The 20,216-nt window shown below is 36.9% G+C and overlaps 1 protein-coding gene across 1 annotated transcript in view; it reads left to right on the forward strand.

Moving 5' to 3' along the window:
- The window catches only part of ADAMTS19 (ADAM metallopeptidase with thrombospondin type 1 motif 19), a 253,116-nt gene that overhangs the window by 158,404 nt on the left and 74,496 nt on the right, over positions 1 to 20,216 (forward strand). Inside the window, exons 12-15 of the mRNA XM_077137955.1 lie at positions 2,222 to 2,323; positions 7,515 to 7,645; positions 8,551 to 8,723; positions 16,377 to 16,504. Of these exons, the coding sequence (XP_076994070.1) occupies positions 2,222 to 2,323; positions 7,515 to 7,645; positions 8,551 to 8,723; positions 16,377 to 16,504 (534 nt within the window). The remainder of the gene's footprint in view (positions 1 to 2,221; positions 2,324 to 7,514; positions 7,646 to 8,550; positions 8,724 to 16,376; positions 16,505 to 20,216) is intronic.

Below are 20,216 nucleotides of genomic sequence, written 5' to 3' on the forward strand. Positions count from 1 at the left end.
GACATATTAACTGGCTTCAACAATTGAGTTGAAAGACAAGTGTTTGACTCTAGCCTGTGTAGCATAGGGAGAATATTTTATCGTGGCAATCAGAAGTGCTGATCCCCACCCCCACCCCCACCGCAGACACATGCCCCTTCATTATCCTAAGGAAGGGCTTGCTGTTACACTGCAGTGACATCACACGTCTGAGACACTCCTCTCTTTAGGGTGAGCAGAGTCCATATCACTTCCTCAGAATATGCTTGTGTTTCTTTTAATGGTTGGGTTTGAACTACTGCATCAGTGAATTAATTGTTTTTAAGAATAAGGCTATAATTTACTTACTGTGAGAACCCTCGGCCTTCAGAACATAAAGGGAAAAGAGATTTATTGTGTGTGGCTAGGCTTATGATGAAAAACCCCCAAGTTTGCTTTTCTGCTTTCAGTTCATGGATTGGGAATCAGAGTACCTCCATTTTTGAAGCGCAGATAATGGTGGAAGGTCAGAATTTAGGCCACCAAAAAGGCTCCAAGAGCGAGTGTCATCCTAATATTATTGTATAGATGATTAGCTTTTTATTCGGTGTGCATCGGTTAATGAATAAACTTGGCTAAAATAATTTTCACTAAAGCACAACTAAGTTTTACGTAATGTAAGTAAAGCACATGTCTTCTTTGATGGAAATATCAATAAGAGAAGCTTTTAGAAAGTAAAATTCTCAAGTTAGAGATTTGTTAATTCAAATATAAATATCTCCAAAAAAGCACATGATGAACAATTGGCCTGTCTGTAATGGATGTTGATGACAGTAGTGCAATATTGTAAGTGTAAATAAAACTACTAAATTGTATACTTGAAAATGGTTGAAATGGGAAATTTTGAGTCATATGTATATAACTACAATAAAAAATTTTAAAAAGATCATAGTTTGAGAGCTGTGGTAAATTTAATATTAGTGTTATAACAGATCTGTTTAAAAAGTTTGTTTTAATGTACCCTGCTCAACATATTTAAAATATTTGTGTCATAACATAATATTGGTTGTGATTTTTAGTATGTTTTTAATGCTACCACCACAGTAAACTTCCCCAAATAGCCTTTTTAATCTTATGAATCTCCTGGTCAAACTGCTAGATATGTTTCTATTATCTACAAATATGAAGTCCTTTTGCCACTGCATGTCTGGTTCTTCTGTCTTTTCAATCTTGTTGTCCATTGTCCTCTTCCATTATATATATATATATATATGCCTCCCTCTGTTGCACTGGTCTTCTCACCCACTCGTCCTCTTTCACTTAGCCACTCTTTCTCTCTAATAACCCACTCTCTTCCCTCGTCTAGAAGCCTTCCTGCTTCTCCTCCGAGAACCTAGATAAGTAGTCATACAATCATCAGTACACATCAAGTCATCTTTTCATCTCCCTCATGAATTCCATATTTCCATGCATTTTTTAAACAATTAGCTTGTGTCTAAAAAACTGCAAACATCCTACAAAAGTAGAAACTCGTTTTTACGTGTGTGTCATTTGTTCCCCTTCGTATCTATGGCTTTACAGGTACAGCCATGGCTTTGTTTGCTTGATACTTTCCCTCTTGCCTTTCCTCAGAATTCTCTTTTTCCATCGTTGCTCAGCCCCTGCTGTTTTAGTCCAGGAATGTTTTTCTTCCCTTTAACTTTCCCTACCAAAAGATCTAATATTCATTTATAATGAGGTAAAAATGACTGATAAAAATGTGCAGAAATACAACCACTAAAGAGCCTCTACAATGTGTCAAGGGCCAAGGGAATATGATAAAGTAAGAGCATATGAGCTGTGGAACTTAAGTGCAAAGCAGAGCATAAGTGAGGATGTGTTTTAGGGCAGTAGGTGCTGAATTCATACCATAAACATAATCACTTATTCCAGCCTAGTTCATATCATGGCCGGAATAAATGATTTTGGCTTAAATTTATCCCGTGGTATTAAGTAATCTTACATAGCTACATGTGTTTTATTTAAGGAAATTATAGGAGAATTTATTTTTATTAAAAAGATTTTCTTTTTTGCATATCCATTCTTCACATCACTATAAAGTTATATGCTGTTTCGATTGTAAGTTCAATATTAAAACTACCTGAGGCATGCGTTCTTCAGATAATTTCCATTGTTCTATCAAAATGGCATTCTCAAAAATTATTGGTTTAACCTAAAAATTGCAATACATTCACCTTATTGGTTGTTGTGCCCTTATTTTCAGCATGCTATCTGCACCGAGCTGTGGTGCAAGGTAGAAGGGGAGAAAGAATGCAAAACCAAACTTGATCCGCCGATGGATGGAACCGATTGTGACCCTGGTAAGGTAAGTCATTAGTATTTCCTGAACTTAATAAGAATGCTAAATGAAACTTAAGAAACATGCATTTACTTGGGGAAATTTTCTTCTGCCAGTCACTCAGTATCTGCCTTCACACTGATGGAATAGTTTCAGCATATACAAAAATTTTAGCATTTCACCTATTTTTGTATTATCTTTTTCTGGTTTTAAAAATCCGTTAACTGTTTGGTTACTATTAAAGAGGTTGCTTTTATTGTTGTTGGTGATGGTAATGTTGACAGTCAAATATTTGTATGACTGACAATAAAGTGAATTCATATAACTTTTGCCATTTAAATTAAACAAAAATAAAATAAGTACAAATGATAGCATAACTATTTTATGCTATAAAATTGCTCAGAGTTTATGAGTCCTTCCAGATATAAAATATGGCTCAGAGGTCCACTGAGAGTCAATAAGTTTTCCCTGTCAATTTAAGCATAATAAATAAAATAGATGAATTGACAATATGGATATTAGTAAATATTTGGCTTCCTAAATTGTCTCGTCTAATGTGTTCCATAAGGCTATAGGACTTCATTGGTACACATATTCAGAGCAAAATAGTTGTCATGGAAATTTAATTTAGTTTACCTTTCAAGAATATAAACACAAGTAGAACTCATGTACTTATTGTTGTTCATTAAGTCAAAAGACAACAGCCCAGTAGTTCACACAGTTTTTCTAAATTTTATTCCATGAAGTGAAAGTGGAATGAATGGTCATCATTTTACTTATTCAATGTAAGATCAGAAACTTTATCACTAAGGGACATGAACTTTCATTACATTTGAAAAGAAACAGCAACATAAAGAACCTAACAGATTTTGATATGAATTAGGGAAAATATTAAGTTACATGGAGTGCTGTTAAGAAATATGGCCTGAAATCTGGTAATTATAACTTCTAATAATTTGTCTTAAGGAAATACATTTGTGCACACATGTACAAAAAGGATGCTTATGTAAGATGCTTGTTTAAGGGTGCAATTTGCAATGGTGACAATTTACAAACAAAAATATTCATCAATAGAGGAATGGTTACAGTGTGGCTGTTAATAAAAACAAATAATATATATCTATTAGACATGGCTGTTAGTACACTATATGAAACCATTTGAGATTTAAGAAAAAGTTTGTATGAGATGTGAATAAATGTACGCACACACACACATAGTGTGTTTGCAAATTCATACTATAATTAGTGGTTACCTTTGGGGAGAGAAGAGGGGTTGATGCATGGGAGTAGAACAAAGGGAGATTAGGATAAACTTAACTCTTCTTAAGACATTTCTGGATTTTTTTAACCTAAGCATTCAGTAATTTATTACTTCTATAATTTTTTTAATAAAAATACAAATTGTTTAAATCTCAAAAACAGTTTTTAGAGACTAGAAACATTTTTATCTCTACAGACTATCATCAATAAGAAATTGATTCCTTGAAGGGGAACTTATGTGAAAAGTCACAATCAGCTTACAGTTTACACACAGCGTGACAGATATTTTTCTATGCACGTAGATGGAGCATCAGAATTTGAGCCTGTTTTTTACATTTAAAAAAAAAATTTACACACAAAAGTCCTACAAGCATGTATATCAGGGAAGCCTCATGGTATTATGCTGTGTAATTTATTGCTTGACTCATAAAACTCTGCACCAGCAATAATTTTTGTAATCCCTTAAACACGAAAATAGTGATACACAGAGATAACCAAATAGCCATAATTCCTCAAAATCACGTAATCCATTCATCTTACTTAGCTCTTCTCTGGCAAGAAAAAATTCTCTTCAGTTTTATAATATGGTATTCTGAAAGCATTTCTGCTATTTTTTTTCTTTTCATATGCATGAGAATGATTTGTAGACTTGAGGTCTCTGAAATAAACTTATTCTTTCAGCAATATAAATTGTAATTACTTCTCAGATGTTTTATTTCCATATAATTGTGTTAATGATACTGTTTTAGTGGTTTTGTAATGCTTCGCGTATTGAAATAACTAATGGATTTATTAGTTCCTGAGGCCATGTAGGCTTCTTCAAATATCTGTTTCTTCCAGCTGTTGTAGGAGCCATCACGAAAACAGCTTCCAACACTCTTGTTTAATATGGCTGTGCTAAAATATTTGAATACTTGCTTCCTTGCACTAAACCCTACTTAGTTCGGAAAATTGCCAACAAGGAATCAAAGCTGGAGAAGTGTAATTTATAACATTTTGGGGATGTTAATCTAGCTGTATAAATCTTGTTCTCTAACAATACAGAATTAAGTCTGATAACTAGCTTACAGGATTTTTTAATTCAAAATGGTTTTGAAGGTAGTGATTTGTATACTATTTATAATCATCCATTACCGAATTAAAAGCAGTATGTTTTTCTCCCTCCTTTCTCTTTACAAAACTATCGTCTATTTAAATTTACATTTAACAGAAATTAAAGAGTTGATAAATGATTTAGTAAAACCAACGAATGTATGCTTTTTTACTTATATTATTTGCAAGAAATTGAGGGGAGTGTTAAATGTAAGTTTACTAAAATTTGTTATTGTTTCCTGGAATTCTATGTATATCTTATTCATTTTCCTAAATTGAGATTCTTGAATTTATCGTTATCATTTATTGTTGAAAATAATGAGGATTGTAATATGCTAATAATCATAAATATGCATATGTATAGAACTTTTGCCTGCCTTCCTCCTTTTCTCTCTTTCAACAATGTAAATACAAGAAAATTTGATTATACAATAACCAAACTTCTCTGATTAATCATTGACATCTTCAAATCATGTATTTTCCTGAACTGCCTAGGCAGAGCCACATAAAAATTTGAAGAATTGGAATACAGCCAATGGTTTTTAGGTTGTACAGTGTCCTAGTAATAGCCTATACCATATATTGCTTTAGCATTTTCACAAATCGGTCTGAATGAGTAGACATGACAGATTTTGAATTTTGTACACCATACACATTATCTTTTTTGAGGTTAAAAAATACAAATGATGAACAAAACAAAATGGTGCTATTAGAAAATTTGTGAAAAGCATTAGGATAGTTTTATATACACTCTCAATAGAATATATTGTATAATAATTTAAACAAAACATTTGACATTTTCCTCAGTTTGAAGCACAGCACCTCCTAGAACACACAGAAGCAGGTTCCCCATTGTTTGATCCAGAGAACTGGTTATCTGCAAGGTCATAACCTTTAAATATTATGCTTTGTGCTTTGCATGAAGTTTCATTAAAATTGCATATGCAAATTGGCTTGCATATCTATTTCCAGCTCTCCTCATCTGCCACCTATGACCTAGTTCCAGTGACTTACAGGTGTGGATCCCAGTCCTTCCTGGGATGCTTTTAATCTGCTGTGAGCTCTAGTCTGCCTTTTAGTGCCAGCTTGTGCCTGAATGGGTGAGAGTGACGACATACACTCTGGTCAAATAAGCACCCTTCAACTAAGCTAAAACAATTTGACTGATTGGAGTTTGACAGTTTTACATTGGACTTTTTTCATGAATGGATGACGTTTTCAAGACTTAAAAACCAGTGAAGATAAATAACTTTAAAACATTTTACACCCTCTTTTTCTTTTTTCCCCTTTTTCCAGTTTACAGAATTCGTCCTCACAGAAAATCCCCGTGTCTTTCGTCAGTGTTAGCGTTTTGTTACACTCTCAACTGTACAGGCTGTCTTTCCAAGCTTAGATTTAAAACTTCAGGAATACAAAAGAGGTTGAATTTAAATTTTCAGAGTATCAGAGCAAGTCTGCAGAGAAAGTCTGCTTATTTTATTGCTTACAAAAACAGTGAACTCAAACTAAGCTACATAGCATGCTCTTTTAAATTTTTCCATATAAAATATGTGTTCCTAAAGAAAGAATTGAGAGATCAATAAAAATCAGAATAAATAGCATTTTGGTTAGATTTCTGAAAATGAGGATTAATAAAATTAATATATTGTACAAATAATGATTTCTTATTATTTTGATAATTGTTATTATTACAGTTAACTTAAACTAAATGCTTAAGATATGCTGTGCATTTCCATAGTGCTTCACTTAACTTTTGAATAAAATCTGTTAGGTAAATATGATTATTTTTCTCATTTTGGCAATAAGAAAGCTGAGAATCAAAGAATGGCTGCAATTTTTTAAAAATTTCCTTATAAATAATGCACAATTAAGTGCAGAAAATTGTTAAAAGCTAGTAGGATGAGGTGCTCAAACTTAGCAGCATACAATCACAAATCTAAGTCTTTATTTATTATTCTCAACATGACTTTATTCAATCATTCTGCCATTTGTTCTCTTTATTATGAACATCATGTACCTGCTTTTCCAAATCAGGGGAAATTCTAATAATCAGTCTATCAATTCCTGGCAACCATTTCTCAGTGACCGAGTCACCCCCTTTCACTGCATTGTTTAAAGCCACTGAAAAAAATAAGCATAGGAAAGAAAATGACACACTCCTTTCTCTTCTTGACCAGTTATATTTCCTGGTGAATAAATAGCAAATAAATATAGAAAATTGGAATGAAATAATAGAATTTCAAAAAATCTAATTGTCCAAGTCTTTCAAACAAACTTGGCTTTCGAAAGAACACTCTTCATAATGTGAATGTTTGAACTTGATGGGAAAATTTTCAGGAAAAAGAAAAAAAAAGTACAGACCAGTTCTAAAGTTAAATCTTTTTTTCCACTTTTATTTTACTTATCAGGAGAAAATATACCGTATCTCAATGACATTTCAAATCAAAATTGTTAAATTTACCAAGTGTTGTCTTAAACCCAGATTTCATATTTTTCATCCTAAGTAGGATGTTTGGTGCACTGTGTTTTTGTTTGTCCTTTTAAAATTGCCATCTGTTTCTTAAAATAAGTTAATTTTCCTTTTCTGCTCATGGCACTCCAAATCCCCCATCACCTTATCTTCAATTCCTGAGTTCTAGAACTATAGTAACAAATATCTGCGCTCTGCCTTCATGACGAGACTATGTGCTCGGACCTGAGAAATGTGAAAAGGGAGCCATTTATATTCTTATGATACAAAGCAATTGCCAACTTCTGTTTGGTCTTTTGTTAGAGCTGACAGTTGCATTTCCAGTGATTATGTAGGCCAGTGAATGATTTCAGTTGTGCCCTGATTTGTTCACCTAAGACATAACTTTTGGAATAGTGGTGTAAGGCTGGAGAATGTACCAGCAGGACCTCGGCCCCTGAGCATCTGGCCGGAGAATGGAGCGTGTGGAGTTCTTGCAGCCGGACCTGCAGTTCTGGGATCAGCAGTCGAGAACGCAGATGCCATGGGTAAAGGCACAGTCCCTGGTTTGGGGGGCGGGCATCTCTCCTTCAGTTTGGGAATGGAAAGGTTTTACTGATGAACCATGTTAAATGTCAGCGAAGCTTCTCAAACCCCACTCTAAATCTGAAAAGCAGAAAGATCCCTCCAAATAGTTATTAGATGTAAAAACTCCCCTTGAAGAAGAGGATAATGACCAGCTCTTCTAAGAATAGTTAAAAGCTAGGAAGGATGATATTAGAGAAATCAAGTGGCATTTAAAGGAACTATGAGAAGGCCAGGAGGATGGCAGGACTTCCACCTTGAAAGAGAGGGAAGGAGAACAAAATTATTGGGAATTAAAGCTAAGAGTGATGAAAAAATGAAGGCTTGATACGCGTTACACAGATAGGGAGTATTATAATACCAGCTGGTTCAACCCCACACCATTCTTATCTTGATTCTAGGAAAATGTGTAAGAATGTCCTTCCAGCTGGTATGCTTTAACTCTGTTGGAGCGGAGGACAAGACCCAGTTCCCTCACAAACAGTTCTAGAGCTTTCAGAATTTACGTGAAAACTTCCAAAGCATCTCCTTACAAAGTCTAAAAATCCAACTTCTTCATGGAATTGCAGGCTTTCTATTTTCTCCCCCAGACTCTGAACTTTATTCCTTTGCATCATTTTCATAGCAAGTTGGCTTTTATTCTTCATGTAATTCAGAAGGTAAATTGACCAAGGATTGAAGAAAAATGTTTTTTAGTTAACATATGTTCTTCCTCCTATTACCGATTATTTAATGAATCCATATTTTTAATTGTCTATTTAATATGAAGGAGTCAACATTAGTAATATATCGTGGGTTCTTATTAATGTTGAATATTTATTTTAACATATAAGAAGAGAAAAATGATTATGTGTACTATCTTTTCTAGGTTAGGTTCTGAAGCAAGGGATTGCAATGGTCCCAGAAAACAATATAGGATTTGTGAGACTCCACCTTGTCCTGCAGGCGGACCTGGATTCAGAGACTGGCAATGTCAGGCGTCTAGTGTGAGAACCTTGCACGCGAAGCATGGGCGCCAGTGGCAAGCTGTGCTGGATGAAGGTGAGACCAGCCAGGTCCCAGCTGTCTCCAGCATGACTTAGGGATTTACAGTGTTTTACAATAATAGTCAATGTCATTTTATAGTTAATCTTCTGAGTATTGCGAATTCTATTTTTTTTCCTACCTTTATTAACATACAAAACCCAGGAGCAATAACCAAACTATATATTTTTTAAAAATTTTATGGGATATTCATACAGGTAGGATTAGAACAGCTACCAGTAAAAATAAAAAAATAGTGGCAATACCAAATGCTGGTGAGAACGAGAAACTAATTTATCATCCAACTGCTGGTGGGAATGTAAAATGGTACAGGCACTCCGGAAAACACTTTGGCAGATTCTAAAAGAGCTTAGCACACACTGATCGTAGAATGCAGAACTAGCACTCCTGGGCATTCATCCCGCAGAAATGAAAATTGATGTTCACCTAGAAACCTGCACATGAAGGTTCAGAGTAGCTTTATTTTTAATAGCCAAAACCCAGAAACAACCAAAATGTCTCTCAGTAGAGAAATGTTTAAACAAGGTATGATACCGTCAAACCATGAAATACTGCTCAGAAATAGGTACGGATAAAGGTGCACCGGATGGATCTCAGGGTATTACGCTGACTGAAGAAAGCCAGTCTCAAAAGTTCCCACGCTGCGTGAGTTCATTGGTGTAACATTACTGAAATGACATCATTACAGAGATGGAGAGCAGATTAGCAGTGGCCAGGGGTTGGTGGGTGTGGCTTTGAAGAAGTGATACGAGGAGAGACTTTGTGCCGATGCAGTAGTTTATATCTTAATTGCAGTGTGATTATACAAATCTGCTTATGCTCTAAAATGGCATACAACTATCCGCATACGTATCAATGTCAGTTTCCTTTGTTTGCTATTGTACTGTTGTTATCACTGTGAAAACTGTTGGTTGGAAACTGGCTGAAGGGTCCATGGGCCCTCTGTTCTGTTTTTGCAACTTTCTATAAATTCTTAACTATTTCAAAATAAGAATTTTAAGGAAACTATATGCCATGATTAAGACTGTTAATACTTCCCTATGACTAGTGGGCTGTGGGTTTGAGTTGTAGTTACGGAGGGTGGTGAAGGAGTCTGTGAATTCATTGACCGTTGATTGCCATTCTGTCCATTATTTCCCTACTTGGTCAATTAGGACAACTTTCTATCATTTTAATAACACACCTGTCAAAAGCCATTGCTCCTCCGTTTTTCAGTGCACCTATCTCGTAAACTCTATTCTCAGTGTAAACACTCGAGCACACTGATGTAGAAAGCTAAATAATAGGTCAGACCATTCCTTATTTATTGGAAAAAAAATAGCAGTCGTGAGATGATTACACCCTGGTCTTCTCATCATAAACTACATAAGCCTGTGTATGTGTGGCCTGCCTATCTACTGTGTTTTCTCCTATGAGAGAGGAGTTTTTCATTCCAACTCTCTAAGAAGGGTCCCTCCAACTGCATTCTGGTTGCCATCCCCATTTTCCCTTTTCACATATCTTATAGAGAGAGATATTGAAATCCCATAGAGTAGAATGTACCCCTACATTCTCTTACATATTGAATCTCATCTCTGTTGGATCACTCATGTTTAATTTTTAAACATGTTTAGGACTTCCACAGAAAAATACAAGCTGTCCCTTAAGCTCATACTCACCTGCAGCCACTATACTTACACCTCTCGCCCCTCACAGCTACTCTGCTCCACAGTACTCTGTTTTCCAGCCTCCTATTTCTTTACTTTCCATTTGCTTCAAATTGGATTCAACTTAGTCATTCTGTGAATACATATTCCACTGAGAATGGTTTCTAGTCCTCTTCTTACTTGACTTATCAAATGCATTAATGTGGCGTTGACCACTCCTCAGTTCTTCAAACACGCATGGGCCTTGGTATCCATAGCAACACACGTTCCTGCCATTCCTACCCTGTGTCTGGCTCACTTGACTTCTGCTGTGCTGGCTCATCTTCTCTACCTCACCATTAAATATTGGGATTATTCACGTTTCTTTCTTAGGCTTGATTCTCTTTTTCACTCTACCTTTTCTGTTTAGGTACCCATATCCATACCCATGACTTCAAATATGCAAATAACTCATGAATTTATATATCCAGCCAAATTTTCTTCTTTGATTTGCAAACTTGTATGTACACTTGCCTACTCAATATTTATTCTAGTAGTTTAAGACTAAGCTAATGACCTTAACTCTTCTTACCCATATCTATGCTAATCCTCTTTAGTGTTTTCTCAACTAAATTCTTTTTTTTTTTTTTTTTTTATCGTGGTAGGCTTTCAACTAAATTCCTTTTTAGTTGCGCAGCCAGAGACCTATAGAGTCATTCATAACATTTCTGTCTTCCTCCCTGGCATATCCAATCAGTAACTCTGTCTTGTCTGTTTTACTTCTTGAGTATCTCTCCACTCCATCTCCAGTCCATCTCCTCTCCATCTCTCCTCCATCTCCACTCCACCTCCTCTCCATCTCCACTCCATCTCCACTCCGTCTCCACTCCGTCTCCCTACGTCTCCACCCTCACTGTCCTAACCTCTAGTTCTCAGAGCCTCTTGCTTGGGCTACAGTAATAACTCCTAAATAGTCTTTCTGATTCTGCTCTTCTCCTGCCTCAGTCTGTTCTTCATCGAGCAGCCTAGAGATATTTTTAAGAAAAGGTGATCATATTTATCTCCAATTTGAGGCATTTCATTGGTTTTCCGTAGCTCTTTTCTGTATAACATGACATACAAAACAACACCCTGCTTTGTCTCCCCCCTCCTGGTGACTTCCCTGCCCTATCAGAAACCTTGCTGCGTTTTGCTTTCTATATTTCAGACATCGGTCTTACATCACAACGTGCTTTCTTACCCCACATAGCCTCCAAACATAGCTTTCAAGACTCTTACTTAGAAAGCCCTACCACCCTTCTTTGTGGTTAACTTACACTCTCACTTCTCACGTCACAGCCCCCAGTCTCCCTGGCTTCCATCCTCCGAATCAACACCCATGTTATGTGTTTTGTCTGACACCACATGCCCCTCCTTCATCACACTTATCACACCCGCAATTTTACATTTTTTCCTAATTATTTGATTAAAATCTGCTTTGTAAACTTTATAAAGTGTTCAAGACTTTGACAAGCTTTGCCCCTACTGCCTATCCAATCCCTGGCACTGTGACCTCTAGTCATTGATGCTCAGTACATGTATGTTTAGTAAGTAATAGCCAGTCCCCTCTTTCCATAATGCTATCTTTACAAATGACAATTCCTCTTTTCTGGATGCTTAGAGCAAAATCTTAGAGTCATCAGTTTTTATTTTTCTTCTACCACACAGTCAAAATATCAGCTAGCCGTACTAATGCTATCTTCAAAATATACCCAGAATATAATTATTTCCCCAAATCTTCAGAGCTGCCACCCTGGTACAAGCCACTGTCCTTCCCTGGGATGATTGCAATAACCTCAAATGGTGCTTTCTGCCTATGGAACAACATAACAGCCAGAGTGATAATTTAAAATTGGCAATTAGATCATGTCATTCCTCCACTCAGAACTCTCCAATATTTTCCCAACTCCTTCAGAGTAGAAGCCCAGAGTTTCTGTAACAACCTGTAGGGACCTCCGCTACCTGTTCCACTGTTGCCCTCAGATTCAACTCCTGATGTTCCCTCATCACAGCCTTCCAGCCACTTTGGTTTCCTTGTTCTATTTGGAATAAGTCAGGTACACTGCTGTCTCAGGGTTTTGGAAATTGTTCTCCCTTTTCAAACACTTTCGCCAGATACTGACATGACTCACTCCCTCGTGTCCTTCAGGTTTTTGTTAAATATTAACTCGATGCATTTTCCTTCTCCTGCTTTATTTTTTTCCACAGCACTTATGCCATCTGACATAATACTTTCAGATTTTATTTATTATCTGCCCACCTCAGAATAATAGTTACGTGAGCAGAGCTTGTTGTCATATCTTACTCATTTCTGTATTTATAGCTCCTAAACAGTACCTGGCATAGAGTGGATACTTAATAAATGTTAGGTGAGTGAATGATGGAAATTTTCTAGTGATTTGTGCTGGCCAATCTTTTCTTCTCTATAAATATTCTCCTTGGAATAGTTAACTATTCTCTAGCTTTATTTATCCCCACCTACTAATGGAGCCCAAATATTTATCTCCAACCCAGATTTCTCTCACCTGTGCTCCTTGCCTGCATATCTGTCTGCCTCATGAATATCTCTACTAGGTATCCCATACACCTCTAACTCGGCAGGTCCTGAGCTGAACACTCACTCTTCTTCTCCCAGAGAATCCTCATGATCACCCCCATTGGAAAAGCTAAGCAGAATCCTTCATCTTTTTCAATCTCCATCTATGTCTGATCAATCAGAAAAGGCGATTGAGTCTGACTTCTAAATATATGTCTTACATTTGCCCAAATCTCTCTATCCCTATGGCTACCATCTTTGTTCTGAGTATATCATCTCTAACTTGGATTCCTCAACTAGCCTCCTCATGGGTTTCCCTAACTGCACTGCCACCCTCCTCTAGTCCCTATCATCTCAGCCAGTCCTTGAAAGGACCAGGTCTGTCAGTTACTGGGCTAATTATCTGGGCATTAGCCCCAGATAATACCTCAATGAACATGTTTGCTTTTAGGACCAATCTCAACTTCATTGCATGGTTTACAAGGCCACTTTTGTGGCCCAGCCCCTTTAACTTCCTGTACCTCTTCTGCATTCATTCCCTTTTCTAACGTGTGCTAAAATCAAGGCAAATTAGTTTCTACCCCCAGATACTTCATGCTCTCTTCCTTCTGGGTTTGTATTCATGTTACTTCCTTGTCCTAACACCATTTCCTTCTCAGGCTTTGATCCCTCTCACCATTTATTTACCTTGAAAGCTTCTACTCATTTCTTGGACTCAGTTGTGTCAAATCCTCTAAGAAAAGCAAATCCCCTGGTTCTCCAAAGTGGGTTATGTATCCCTTCCAAGGACCCCGTGAGCACCTTGTAATAGCACATTTTAATGTCTGGATTACCTCTAATGCCTGTGCATAGTCTACTGTCTGGTGTGTATGAACCTTTCAATGAATATTCATTGCATAAATTTGAATACATAACTGTTATATTTTGATACTGAACATATAATAAATCCTAAAAATTTATTTTTAATAATTTTTTAAAATTTTGTTTGTCCACATAATTTGAGGGTTAATGTCATCTCTGTTCCTAACAGGCCTTGAGAACTTGATGGTGTTAACCTTTTTTGAAATCTGTTTACTCATGTATGAAATAAGAGACAGGAAACAGATGATCTCTCTCAGGTTCCACCCAGATTTTAAAAAATGGAATGAATGGGGTCAGTTTAAAATACTAAAGCTGTTGGAAGTTTACAGAAAAACCTGTATTTGTTGCATGAGTTTTCTGTAAACCTACTACTTTTCTAATAAAATAATATTTTTAAAAAGCTGTCGCAAGTCACACTTAAAGAAGCTCTTGACCTTTATAAAATGGTGTTTATCATCGGAACTATGTATTTAACTATATAATTAGCAAGGTAGCATGTTTGATAATTTTGCAATACTTATCAATCAAACCTGATCAATCTATAGGATGAATGAGATACGCAATAATAATTAGCCTTAATGCATTATAGCACTGGGGGGAATAATCGAATGTGTAATTATTTTAAAATCCCAAGTCTTTGTAACGTTACAAATCCATAAAATGCAAGTGCCTATTTCACTATGTGTTTATGTAACACATAAATCCATGACTAGGAGGAATAAATGAAGGTGACCTGTGCAGTGGTGAACATCTATTTTTAGAGAAAAGAGCTGCCTGGCTTTAACATTCAGTTCTTTTACATATTCTGGTGCTGAAGCTTGGCTGAAACCCATGTCTAATGCGTATTTTGGAAGGGGGTGGTCTCTTAAGTCAAGGCAGAGCCTTCCTGCCAAGTACTGGCATGTTACATGGGCCACTACAATGTCACAGTCTTGAGAATATCCTCTCGGAAGGAAAGATTGGTATCAAGTGTTCATGACATCTAAGAATGTAGAGGAAGCAAAGGGTATTGACAGTATGATATAAAAGGAAAAATACAAAGATTGTATCTGAATTCTTACTTGGAATGTGAGTGGAATTTTCTAGGACACTAATTCCTTTCTACATTATTCATAGGTCTGGTTTGCTCTTCTATTCAAAGAAAACTCTAGAAAGAGATTTATATAGACCACTTTTAAAGTGTTACAATTACGCCAGCTGTTTTACAGTCCAAAGATATGACATAGTAAGCAGTCATTGAATAAACATAACCTACTTTGAGGTGTGAGAGCACACTGAAATGCTTTATTGCGGCTTATAATGGCATCTTAAAGGAAAATTTCAAAACCATCCACATTAAAGGCCATGTTCCAACTCCCCAGATTTGCTCAGCATGGTATTCAGGAGCCACATGTGAAGCTGTTTGAACTGTTCAATTCTGGAGGCTCATTTAACTGTCTGTCTTCTCTCTGCAAAGTGATACCCTGTTCCATGCCTCTGGCTGTTATTTGGTATTTCTAGAATCCCATCAGCATACGTGGGACTTTACTAAAGACATAAGTGAAGATCAGTGTCAGAAATTGTAAACTATTTTCCATTCTATTTATATGAGCTTAATAAACAGCTAAGGAACCGACTGGTGTCAAGCCAATAGAGTAGTAATGTAGCATGGAAATTGCTCTGAAGTTTTAGCTTTGGATGCTCTTACTGTTGGTATTACCAAACCCTAGAGCTCCTCCGCAGGAGCCTTAGAAATAGAAACAACAGTTTGAAAATATTTTGCCACTCTTCAGGCCTCAGAGGCAAGTGTTTAACCCCCAAAGCATCTACTTTATTGTTCAATGAAACACTAAAGATGACTTCCAGCCACTCAAGAATTCTACAAATAAGTTTATCAGTCTAGATATCAGTCTAGATATCATACCTACTCCAATACTCTGAGTAAGCACTAAAAAGTGTTGAGTCCCAGGTCCACATCAGTGATTGTGCTCAGTGATCAATGATGGGTGTTCTCATTGGACTGGGTTGCATTTTTCTGAACCTTCTAGTAATGAAAAATCTTATGAGAATTGCTTATCTCACCATAGTAGAAAACTAGTGTATTGGAATTTAGATGTAAGACATCAAGAAGGCTTCATGGACAAAATAAGTCTCAAGCTAGGACTTGAAAAATAGGTTGAACTCTGATACGTCCCCAAGAGGAAGGGAGAGGATTTCAAAAGATATGAACAAAAAGTGATGGGGAGGAGATGTTTTTCAGAGAGAGACAATGTGTGACATAGATTTTGTGCCAGAGAATAATAAATGCTACATTTTACAAAGTGAATAGAAGCCATCTTTCTTAAAGATGAAGGTGATTTGTATTCATTGGGTGACTCATTTTTTCCAGGCATTATTGCACTTAATACTTAACAATAATTCTCTAGTATTGCCATACTATAGTGTTATATTACTCAATTAACAGCTGATCATATTTTTTCTACTCTTTAATTTGAATATTTTGAATAATAAAATAAAAATAATTTTTGAATGATAATTTGAATAATAAAACTTGAGATAAAAATATTTAAGGAGCAATGCTTACTCATTTCTTTTTTGTCCTCCATGTAGAAAACCCTTGTGCCTTGTTTTGCTCTCCTGTGGGAAAAGAACAGCCTATTCTTCTATCAGAAAAGGTGATGGATGGAACTTCTTGTGGATCTCAGGGATTAGATGTCTGTGCAAATGGCAGGTGCCAGGTAAGACATGCCAAAAGTGAACATCTATATGTTGAGTGAAGATTATGGGGCCAGTGAGGAGCTGTAGAGTATGAAGGAAAGCTCTGGACCAAGATTCCAAAGATATGGGTGTGATTCTGACTTGGCTTTGCCCTTGAGCAAGTCTGATATACTTTGAAAGTCTTCTTTTGTATGATGAAGGGTTTCAAATAGACCAACCATAAAACTCTTTACTAGTTGAGTGAATCTGCGATTTTTATTCTGCAGTTATGTGTCTTATGGATCTAAAATTGGAACACTTCCATGAATTTTATGTCAAAACATTCTACATGAAAATCCAAGCGCTCCAGTTCTCCATGTCTTCCGTCTGAGACTGAGCCACGTGACAAAACCTGTAAAATCAGTCCTATTGTTACTGGATTTCAGCTTCCGAGGTTCTTGGCCATGCAGTCCAAGAAAAAAAATTCAAGGGCACAGCACACCTTTGAGTAAGCAGATAGAAAATTTATTGAGAACATATGTAAGAGGATATGTGAGCGCTCTCACAAAGACAGGTGAGGGAGACGAGAGGACATAGGAAACACGGGACCGTTTGCTTTTATAGATTAACTCTGCTTACTCCCCTCCCCCTTCCTTGTTCAGGGCTCTTTCTTCCCCTCCCTTCTCTCCAGGGCGGTGTCTGGTGGTAGAAGGTGCATTGGGGTGAGTTGGCTGGCTCCACCCTTCTCTGTAGATGATTCATTCAGGTGGGGTCATTTGGTTTCAGATGAATCGGCTGCCTGTTGGGTATTTGCCTTAGGTGGGGAGCCCAGGGTAGGTTGTCTGTCCAGGACACAGGCCCTCCTGACCTTGATTAACCAACCTTGGTTAAGGGCTCCTTCATGGTTTTTCTCCTCTCCTCTCTCCCTGTTCTAGCTTGCCTCACTATGACTTAATATTAAAATATTCTCGACACTCTTGAATCAGCTGATTTTAAATACTTACTAAATTTTCTTAAAATACTTAACAATTACATTTGCCTTTCCCTTCCTTTTAAAAAATAGTCACCATTTACTGAATTCATTTACATGTAATTCTTCATTTATCTTTGAAAAAAACAGAAATTCTTTTAAAGTGGGTATAAATAGTGTACTGGAAAGATCAGAGTCTATAACTTGACGTTGACAGCCATAGCTCTCCCAGTGTCAGGCTGGCTTCCCTTGCCAAGCTGACATGCGGGGGGGGGGGGGGTTATGGGGAGCACTTTCATGAGCAACACCTATGGGGGAGGGGAAGAAAGCAGGATGAGACAGAGGGAGAAGTTGGCTGTGGGGCAATCCCAACAAGACCTCAGCTGCTTCTCTGGTAAGCTTTTAAGATGGGATTAACTCTTCCGAGTTGCCCCCATTTGAAGTGAGAAACCAGGGCTTTTTACCCCCAGCCATCTACTAGTTTTTGGAGGTAAGCTGATCCAGGAAAGGCATGTGCCCATGGGAAAGACTGTTTTCTTTAGGCTAGTCAATGTCTGGAGAGAGTTGAGAGCTCAGAGCCATCAGCTGACAGCCCTCCCAGGAATAGGGGTGCTAAGTTCTTTAGTAATGAAATGGGTCTCTGTGTGGTGCAGCCTAGAATCCAGGGCAGCCACCAGAAAACTGTTCTCGGGCACGTCACTTAAAATCCATATGCAATCAAAATAAATTTTAGCACCAGATGTTCAAGAGGAAGTTGCTGTTGTTGCATTGATTTTAATATTTGTCCATAAGCACTGATTTTTCTGAGGAAAAAAGAAATGCATATGCAGCTATTAGCTGAGCTGTACAATGAAGTTGCTGGACACTGGTCACATACTGCGGTGCATTCTCCTTTAAGAATTGATGTGAAGTTTGTTTTATTTCCCAGAAGAATGCATACTTGAATACACATACAGACCTCACAAATTTGCAAACATTTACAAGTTATGGATGGACCAATCTGAGGTCCGAAAGGGATCTATGGAATTCTGCTTCAAAACCTGGGAAAAATAAACTTAAATGCTTTCCCAGCCCCCAAGATTCTATATTTTGTCAGGATTCTGTAAAGTTTAAAGCACAAAATCATATATAATTCCATTGGCATAAGAGGCAGTCCTATGATTACATTAAAATTTCTTTTATTCTTTAGTGGAATGTAGCACAGTAATAGTAAATTTCATTTGTTTATAAAAAAATCATTGCAGGTGTTTTATTACTTCATTTTCAGAACTACAATTGTATAGTTAAAGATTTTAACTTTATTTCAGCATTATACATAAATCTGTTAAGAGTAGTGGGTGTTTTAATTGAATTTATTTTTCAAAAAAATCGTTTTCCTAACTGTATGTGCCAAATAGCCTAGATTGTCATGATTTTCAACTAACAGTATTCGTAAGCCAGACCCTGTACAGATCCCCTGGCTCAAAATTAAAATTTCAGCAAAAGCAACAACAAGAATTCTGCATATGTGCTATGTGAATCTGATTATTATAATTAAAGTTCTATGAAATGGGTTGTGACTTCTGACAGCATTGGAATGCTTCAAGATTCTGGGTTTTTAACTAAAATGCTTCATTCAAGTCTTCCAGTATAATTAAAAACAGGTTTGTTTGTTTTGTTCAGTTTTTTTCTCTCTGGGAACCTCTGTATATCAGGTTTGGCTAGAGTGTTTTGCTTTATCGCAAAATATGTAGCACCAAAGCTGAAAGTAGAATTCTCAACTTGGTGAATGGACTAAAAAGAGCAATTGAAAACAGGCGGCTTTCTGCTGGTGACCCAGTGTAGCTCTGTGGCGTTTACTTCACTGAAAAGAATAAGGGAACCTCAGCTCTGTATTTCCTTGCTCACTGCTCATCTCCAGAATGCCAGCAGTGCTTCAAATAATAGCCACCAGTTAAGGGGTGCTGCCTTGCAAAGTAGTTTATCCTCAAACCTTGGATTTATGGGAGCATATTTTGATAAGTGTGAATGCTTGAGGTCACAATTATAATTATGAATGTTTGTGTTTAAAAGTATATTATTACTGAGCTATTTTTACCGGACAAAGACCATAAATTCTTTTGCCCAACACACTCAATATCCAATTCCTGAGGCACCAAAGTTTCAAAGAGAGATGGAGTTTATTACTAGGTGTGTAGTAGAAGAGCAGATGACCTAGCAACCCAAAATCTGTCTCCCTGAACTGCAGTAACTCTGATAATTTTATAGTAACAAAAGATGAGCAGGGTTTAAGATAATGGACACAGTGGCCCCAGACGATGTAATTAGAGGTGATCTAATTATTGAGCATGCGCAGATGGATTACATGCTTAGTCAAAGACTGTGAGTAAGAAAATGGCAGAATGAGGTACAGGTGACTTGTAGATTAAAGTCTAAGTACTGCACATGTCAGTGGGCCCACTTTGGTTAGATCCAGTCTTGGTCATCAAGATAACTTTCGACTTGGGGTGGGTTAGATCTGTGCTGACCCAAGACCCTTCATTAATAAACGTTAGGGGCTGTCTTTAGTGATCGCAAGACTCTAAAGTTGAAAAGCTGGATAACTGGGTACAAATGAAGGTTAGTCACAAGGTTTTTACAATCACAGGGGCAGAAGATAAAGGCTATACATTCATTATCAGAGATTAAGGCAGCTGGATTACAATTTAGGGATTTCAGGTATTCCCCTCTGTCTACTCCAATAAAACAGAAAGCAAAAAGGAATATCTGTATAATGATTCAGTAATCAAAATCATCTTTTAAAT

The sequence above is a fragment of the Tamandua tetradactyla genome, chromosome 20 (genome assembly GCF_023851605.1).
Source record: "Tamandua tetradactyla isolate mTamTet1 chromosome 20, mTamTet1.pri, whole genome shotgun sequence".
Lineage (NCBI taxonomy): Eukaryota > Metazoa > Chordata > Mammalia > Pilosa > Myrmecophagidae > Tamandua > Tamandua tetradactyla.